This window comes from Mytilus trossulus, chromosome 6 (genome assembly GCF_036588685.1).
Source record: "Mytilus trossulus isolate FHL-02 chromosome 6, PNRI_Mtr1.1.1.hap1, whole genome shotgun sequence".
Classification (NCBI taxonomy): Eukaryota; Metazoa; Mollusca; class Bivalvia; order Mytilida; family Mytilidae; genus Mytilus; species Mytilus trossulus.
Genome location: NC_086378.1, coordinates 50,036,557 through 50,045,208, shown reverse-complemented (window position 1 = coordinate 50,045,208; position 8,652 = coordinate 50,036,557). Strand labels below are relative to the sequence as shown.

The 8,652-nt window shown below is 30.4% G+C and overlaps 1 protein-coding gene across 1 annotated transcript; it reads right to left on the bottom strand.

Annotated features, from left to right (window-relative positions):
* Positions 1-569: 569 nt before the first annotated feature.
* Positions 570-8,252, bottom strand: LOC134723510 (uncharacterized). The gene is made up of 3 exons (XM_063587100.1): positions 8,159-8,252; positions 1,864-1,926; positions 570-974 (listed from the first exon to the last, which is right to left on the bottom strand). Exons 2-3 carry the CDS (start codon positions 1,916-1,918, stop codon positions 589-591), a joined length of 441 nt encoding a protein of 146 aa, XP_063443170.1. The 5' UTR covers positions 1,919-1,926; positions 8,159-8,252; the 3' UTR covers positions 570-588.
* Positions 8,253-8,652: the final 400 nt, after the last annotated feature.

The window sequence follows — 8,652 nt, the reverse complement described above, 5'->3', positions numbered from 1 at the left end:
CTAGTTTTGCCCAGTTTTACCCACTTAAACCTGGGTTTTCCGAGTATTTCCCACTGGGCTTGGCAATACTCATAAAACCCGGGTGTTTGCCAACCCTAAATAATTACAATAAGATTATTCTGTTTTTTGTCGTCCACATGATCCATGTCCTCTATCCCTACGTAATCTTGATGAATTTCCGCAACCTCTCCCATCTTCGAACACAGGAATAACTGTTTTAATAGGATATGTTTGTCGGCTTGTATTTTGTGCACCATTACTATTAGTTTGGTTGATTTGAATATTTCCTGTATTATTTATAGTAGTTTTATCAATATTTTCGGAGCTGGTTTTCATATGATGTAGTAGTGCTTTTGTCTGTTTTTCCATCAATAATTCAAACTTATTTTCCATTTCAGCAGCTTGTTTGTCATTCCTTCTTTGCATTTCAGCATCTCGTTCTTCAAATCTACTTTGCCATTCGGCATCTCGTTTTTCTAGTTTGGTATCCAGATTCTGTAATTGTTCTCGGACAGATCTTTCGTCAGACTCTTTTTGTTTTAGCTCCTTATTTACTGTAGCTAGCTCGCATTTCAGCCTCTCAATTTCTCATTTCTGTTCATCAGTGGTTTCCTTTGTTTGAAGAATTTCAGCTTCTAGTTCAAAAATCTTTCCGGACAGTTCATCTTGTCTGTTTTTCAGTTTTTGTATTTCTCTGTCTTTTTTAGTGTTTGCATTATCCAACTGTTTAATTTTGTCTGCTTGATCCTCAGTCTTGATTTTTAAAAAGTCATTTTCATTTTCAAGTAATCTAATCTTTTCCCCACTTTTCTCCAGGATTTGATTTTTCTCATCTTGGTGACTCTTTTCGTCAACGTTTATTTTCATTTCCAAAACTTCAAGTTGTCGCATCGAAACTTTATCTAGATCAACCTCGTTGTCATATTCAATAGTGAACTGATCCTTGTTGGATACATTGCAAGACATACCTTTTGCTAAAATAGAATGGATGTTATTTTCAGATATTGATCTCAGCTTAACTTCCACATTAAATTTGAAAAAAAAAAAAATTTAAAATTAATACATCAAGTCACAAAGTTTAGTTAAGGAACACAATAAACTAAATATTGATGGGTCATGGAGATCCCTTTTGAGATTTTTTTTTCACTGGCTGGAAACTCCATATTTGCATATGCCATTGAAGTATTGGATATGTATGTGATATGTTATTGATTTATTTTTAGAAATCTTGCAATTGGAAGCTGCACGAATTGTTACATGTCTAGCTATTTAAACTCTTTACACTGAGTTTATTGAGAAACTTTATACAAAGACAAAAAAACATTTTTTAGAAAGTTACATTATTCTATAATTACATTTTATTATATTCTTTAATAAATATAATAAAAAAACATGCACATAAGTACCTGTGTGATAGGGTCACCCAAAGTTTACAATGTATATCCAACTATCTGTCGTCAAACGGACAATACTTGTAATATCATTGTTGGCATTTGGTAGAATGTCTCTCACAAATGAATTATTATACACATGTGTATCCGAAATACACTACCTGTAGAGAAACAGAAAAATAATGTTTTATACTAAACTGGCAACATGTCGAGACTCTGTACGTTCGAATGAATATCATCATCATCATCATTATCATCAGAAAAATATGATTTCTCAATCTTTGCGGCTTCTATTTCAAAGTATAGTTCGTTATATACATTTTATAACTGATAAATGAAATCGTTAGTTTTTGATACAAGTACGCATGATACCCCCTCCCCCATGATCTTATAATAATATATTAATGTACGATTAATTTGCTTATCCGTTTTGCATAGGTTAAGCAAGTACATACGATTAAACTAAACTTACGTTTTCTTTGCTTCTTACATGGGAAGGTGAATGAGAAATTTTTCCTGTCATCCATAGTTTATTCTGAAATTAAAATTAAACACTTTGATGATGATAAACTTTGTTGTAATTCTACAGCGCTATACGATTTTATGAGCTAGATGCATCTAGTTTCAAGTCTATCAATTGCTCTTACATGTATTCCTGATGTTTTCTACGAGAATACACAGCACTTTAGAAAAATCAGTTGTACTCTTAAAATGAATATCCCACATCAGCAGTAATAAATGTGTATATGAACGCTGTACAGGATATTGTGAAAATAATGTTGGATGTCCTGTATTTTATTTACATTCAAGTAAAAAAAACAAATTGTGACTGCCAGAAATTTTATTATTATAGGCTAAATTGCATCTGCTCGAAGCGCATATCTGAATTAATGTTAATCAGGAACGCTCGAAGCTGACGTTTTGAAAGTCAATGACGTGTATAATATAGCAACGGCGGGTTTCATGACAAACAGGATTTGATTAGCCTACTGTAGCAGCTGAGATCATCTCATTTTCCGGTGGGGTCCATATAACTCAGTTTTTAGTTTAATATATTGTGTGTATATCTTATTGTTTGGCTGTTAGTTGTTTTCTTTTTTAACCATACAGTTGTTAGTTTATTTTCAAATTATAAGTTTAGATGCGCCTCCAGTTTCTTTCGCTTATATTACATACTGCAAAACGTCTACGAGTATAAAACCTCATGTAGAATAATGAATTTATTTCTTAACATTGTCTGTTCTATATCAGTTTTTTTTTAATTACACAGGACCTTATTTAGATAAAAAGGTTTTAAACATTCGTTTCCAAATACAAAAAATGGAGCGTGTTATTATTTGCATTGCTTTGGTCTTTGATAGGAAGTTGCAAACAAAATGTACAAATCTCTGATGTCAAGGGTGACAAAAGGACTGTCTTATATTTAAGACAGAGGCATTTATTCATTGTTTAATTGAAACTTCTTAGCTTGGCGACATTGAGGCCTCTCAAACATATGGCTGATAAAATATAATTAAAGTAGATTCATGGTGATGCGCCATCTCGGATTGTACAATCACAGTACAAAATCGGTCTACTTATTGAACCAAATCTTCAAATCTGGAGACAGATTTGCAATTTAATGGTTACACTGTTTCTTTATTAAATGTGATGTATTGCTTTATACAGAATTTATAAACAAATATCATTTTTGTTTGTTTTAAAAATATTTTTTTGAAATGGGCAATTAAAGGAAAGATATTTCTTTTAGTAAAATATTTATAGTGGACTGATATATATATAGGGCAATTTTATATTTCTACTAGTAGCCAAAAAGCAAATTAATTGACACCATTTTTTTATTTCAAAATCATATCTTCATAACCTTCATAGGATCATTCGTTTTGTCTTTGACAAATAATGTTATTGGATACGATTGAACGTGTCCTTGACAGGGTTAGAGGTATGTATTATTGGAATTTAAAAAAAAAATCGATGTGGAATAATTTCATTTTAACTTGATTCAAGCTCAACTAAATATATTGAATTGTTCGTTTATTGGCCTAATGATAAGCAATGAACTTATATTGTATTCAATTGAACCTAAGATAATCTCCGGATTTAAGTGGGTCATGTGTTCTTCAATATTTAGTTTTCTTTGTTCTGTTTTGTGTACTTTTTCCTGTCCTTTTGTTTTTTTCTTCTATTTTTAGTCATAGTTTTGTCAGTTGATTTTTGACTTATGATTCATGATATTACTTCTAAATATCTAACATAAAATATCATTTTTGAAATCATGAATAAAACTTCATCCATACACATGCATATTACTTTATAAAATTACATTTTCATGTCAATCCTTATATGAAGATTCAAGCAAGTATTTCATATCATTTAGTGTTGTGCCTAATTCACAGATAATAATCATTTACAGGATATAAAGCAAAGTTAATCCAACACTCATGAATATCTAAATTGGTGTAATTTCATTTTATGTTTTAAAAATAATGATTTTAAACAACTTGAAGCATGCATTTAAAATCCCAAAATGGAGGACAAGTATTTTCTTTTTAAATATTCTCTAAATTCCTACGATCAATTCAATAGACTTATTAAGTGACATATCTACTGTATAATTTTCGAATAGACAAATAAAGGCACAGTACAATACTTTCGTTGTATCATACCTAGGCCTTATTTTATCGTTTCATTAATTTGTATTCCTACAGAACGGTGTTAAATGTCGCTTTACTACATGTACCTGTAAAACATCAATAATGTTAAAGCCTGTTACGTGATAATGTGTTGTAATAATATATGCTTAAAGACCACATTTATTAATAGAAAGAAAGTCATATCAACGGGAAAAGTACTAGTATACAGTATACTCATAATTAACTTTTTGTGTCAGGTGTATACCAAATACATCTTAAAATTATGTACAATTATACACATTCCTTTTTTTTAAATTCATGTGATTTTCGTTTTTGTTTTTTTGCCTTTTTTTTTCTTTCTTTTTTATTGTTCTTAAACGATCAGTTTAATATTAAATAACATGCCGGATTTTATTTTCATTTTTGGTATTATGAGTCAGATAGATTTTATTATTTTCATTTTCTCTTGTACTATATACTTGTATTTGTATTCCAAAATCTAATATTCAATCTTGGGCCATTTTATAAACTGTGCAGGCATTATTACAATCAAAACTATGGATAGTGTTTGTTAATTGAACAGGATAAAGAACTTTTTAAATTATTCGAAGTACTACAATAATACGGAACATTCCTGAAAATACAAAATAGCACACGATAGTAACTTTCATAAATTAATTGTGACCTTCAAATCATGAAATAAAACTTAAACTTTGCACAAGGTTTCAGCATCGATGTGTGATAAAAATTGAATCAATAAGAAAGGGCATCAATAGATAATTAAGTTTTGGCTAAATGTTTGTTTCATCAAAAAAAAATGCACATTAGTATGTAATTGATCTTTCGGTAAATTTGGACGGGTATATATTAAGATACAAAATTTTACGAAGAGTTTGTAATCAGCATCAATGTATTCATTCACTTTCAATAACCATGCAAAGCAGAGAAGTTTTTAATTTGTTTTTAAAATATGTCAAGTCGTTGGTTCAAGTTTTACCACCATTACCTTCTATGTACAAATTTCATTGTTATTAAGAATGTGCCCATGTAAGTGAAAATATTTATATTGTATGAATCGCTTTAACATTTTTTCAGAAAAAAAAAATGTGTAGCACACTAATTTATCTTTATGTACAAGAGGATCGAATGATACCAAAGGGACAGTCAAACTCATTAATCTAAAACAAACTGACAACACCATGGCTAAAAATGAAAAGGACAAACAGACAAACAATACTACACATAACATAGCATAGAAAACCAAAGAACAAACAACACGAACCCCAGGGGTGATATAAGGTACTCCGGAAGGGTAAGCAGATCCTGCTCCACATGTGGCATCCCTCGTGTTGCTTATGTGATATCAAATCCGGTAACTAGTCACATTCATGAAAGGGAAGGGGATTGTAGTTACGACGTAAGGAACATATCCGATATCATTTGTGAAACGGTTATTCCATAACGGTCAACCAACTCGTGATGGCGTCCGTAAAATTTACGAAGGGATGATTTCAACTTCACCATTTGAAACTCTTGGTTTAATAGCTTCCTTGTGAGCAGCAACTCTCTATCAAGAAAATCATGATAGGAAATGCAAGCACGGGAATATCGTATCAATTGGGAGATATATACCCCGTGGTGCTGCTGGAATGTTGCTACTTAGAAATGAAAAGTTCACAATTGGAAAGCTGAAATCCTCTCTTTTGTCGTAAAGTTTTGTTTTCAACCGACCAAATATGAAGCTGACTTAACTGTATCTGTAGTATCCTTTATATCTAGTTCAAGGGGATAAATGCGTTTCACAAAGTCACCAAATTTTGAATTATTTAGTGAAAGAACATCATCTATATAGCGGAAAGTAGAGTAAAAGGATATTGCTAACTTCTTATCTTTCTTCCTAAGAAGTTCCTGCATGAATTCAGCCTCATAATGATAAAAAAAAAATTCGGCTAGTAAAGGGGTCTGTTGAAAAACACGTCCTCCAAACGTAAAAAATATGTTGTCGATAAAAAAATCAAGCATCTTGATATTAACAGTTACAGAGAATTTTTTGTTTGAATCAGAGTGATCCTTTACAAAGTAGGATTGTCCTTCCTAAGACAAGATCCGCATGGCCATTCTTTTTTATGAAGAAAAGCAATTCCAACTCTTTCAATTTGTCTTTTAGTTTGAAATGTGTAATCATCTTGTATACATTTTACTCAAATCCCTACCATTTCAGTACACTGAACAAAATGAAGTTTATTTCCTTCAAAGCAATACGATAAATGGTGTAAGGTTACCATTTCACAAACATAATGTGATTTGAATGCCGTGAATATTGTCACCTTAAGATTTAAATTCAGATATATATTAGTTCACATATCAAAATAATTGAATAAAGAAATATTTTAATTGTATATTAGATCAACGCGTACTTAATTTATGTACATTTGTATATATCTATTTGAAAAAAAGAATGAAAGCAAACCTGCATTTTCAACTACATCTGTCTAATTAAAATGATTTATCATACTTTCTCAATTATTGTTTTTTTATTTTAAATGAGAGAAACCTATCATAAAATCTGCAAGAGTGTTTAAGTGGGTCTTTATCACCTTCACAGTGTTAAATAACTTTCAATTGTAATTCTAACCAATTGATAATTAACTTCCAATGATGATGAACAAGTGTATTGTGTTTACAAACAAATTGGTTATAAGAGTTTTGGTCCATCACTATTTGTACTATTCAACAGCAGAAGTCTGCAGCAAAGCTGGCTGCAAAATAAAACTACGTCTGCACGAGCCACGATCACGTCATCCACCTGCTTCAAAAATGTTGCATCCAATATTAGAGACATCTTCTCTAAATTATTTGCTGCTGAGAAATGTTCTTGGACAACATAATGTTTATATGGAAACATAATTATTTTGAATACGTCAATAAAAGATGTACTTAGAAGATTATAGGTGAAATTAAATAAATTAAGAATTCAATATAAGCTGAAAGAGTATTAGTTAAATATAAACATAAGCTAACAATTCTGATAGGTCATTGAGTTTCTAGATATTTGATTTATAAAGTTTGGCGGGAAAAGGCTGACTCGGACTTTTACCTTATATTTGAATTGGTCTCAAAGAAGTCCGAACATCTGACACAAATTCCGAAACACTCACCTAAGTATATCATTGCCGTATAAAAGTAGATAATATTTAATTTGCTTTAATATTTGTAAATTTGCAAAGACTCTATTCAAAATCTGAGACACCCTTTTGTACATAATGGCTCTAGGAAAAACATATAATAAAATCAACCCTCTCAGGATATCCATGAAGAAGCTAATTTCAATTGAAAGTTGAAATTTCTTGTAAAATTTTGTAGACACAGTTAATTTATTATATAATTGTTGTATAAAATTAACATTGCATTACTATAGAAGAGCAATTTTTTAGATATCCATAAATACCACTTGTATAAGTTTTAAAAAGAAGTTACAGCATTTTAAACTTTTAAACTACTCGACGTCTAATGAGAATGATTTTGGTGTTTTGATGATACTGAACATTATATAGATCATAAAATTCTTACATTTTTACACGTCTATTAAACTGATCTATATATTTCGATGCTTTCAAGACAATGTATCGACGTTAGCCATTTCTGTCGATATGCAAGGTTATCTGACATGTCTTACTTACAAGATACCTATTAATGATTTTGGTCACGTTTGTTTTAATTAGACCCAGTAGATTAAGATAATTTGATTGAAGTAAAAGTAAACGGAAGACGATAGTAGATAACAGACAACAAGTGAAAACATAAGTAAACACAGGCACTTGAGATCTACTGCGTGACATAATTTTCGTGTCATGTCGTTGCAAAATATAAAGAGTCAATCGAATTGGATAAGTTTATGGAAACCTTAAGATACAATACCCTGTGTAATAATTTTTGTGTTTATCATTTGTCTTAAATTCATTTGTTTTAAAAGCAAAACATAATATTCTAATTATTCTAAGATTTGTGATCGCTCAAATTTGATTAAATGAATAAAAACTGAAAACCCATTGCCAATGTGTCTTGCTGTCAAAATGTATGCATTAAATTAAATTGATATCATGTTGAATTGAATTATATTTTACAGAAGCTTACCTTCTCCCTCGAATGCCGTGTTTAGGCTTTATTTAAACCACATGTAGGAAGTAAGTACTTCTGTTTCGAAATTATACGACCAAATGATTTAATTGATTAACTGTCGTTTTATACAATAGTGCATGACGTGTTATCAGTGTGTTAAATTAAGTGGTATTAAATAGACGAAAGCCTGTTCACAGATAAAACACGGTAAAGTAGTACTGGTATTATGCCAAATTCAAAACTATATTTGTTAACTTATTTAGTTTATTATGAAATCATTTATGGTTTCGTTTTGATATAGCTCACTGGTACAAGCTTTGACCCACATTATAAAGGAAGCACCCATTTACCTGTTATTTATTTTACATCAACAGTCAAAATTAAAATCATTTATATTTAACGTACAAAATATGATTTGCATTTGTTTTTTATCTATAAATATAAAGAACTACCAATCCGAAACATATTAGTATCCATTTATCAAAACATTTACCTTTTCTATACATGTT

Bases quoted from the DNA above. Each gene is read 5' to 3' on its own strand.
- LOC134723510 (XM_063587100.1), bottom strand. From the start codon at position 1,918: ATGGATGACAGGAAAAATTTCTCATTCACCTTCCCATGTAAGAAGCAA. The intron at 975-1,863 runs GTAAGTTTAGTT...ATTCTATTTTAG, and splicing joins ATGTAAGAAGCAAAGAAAAC to CAAAAGGTATGTCTTGCAAT.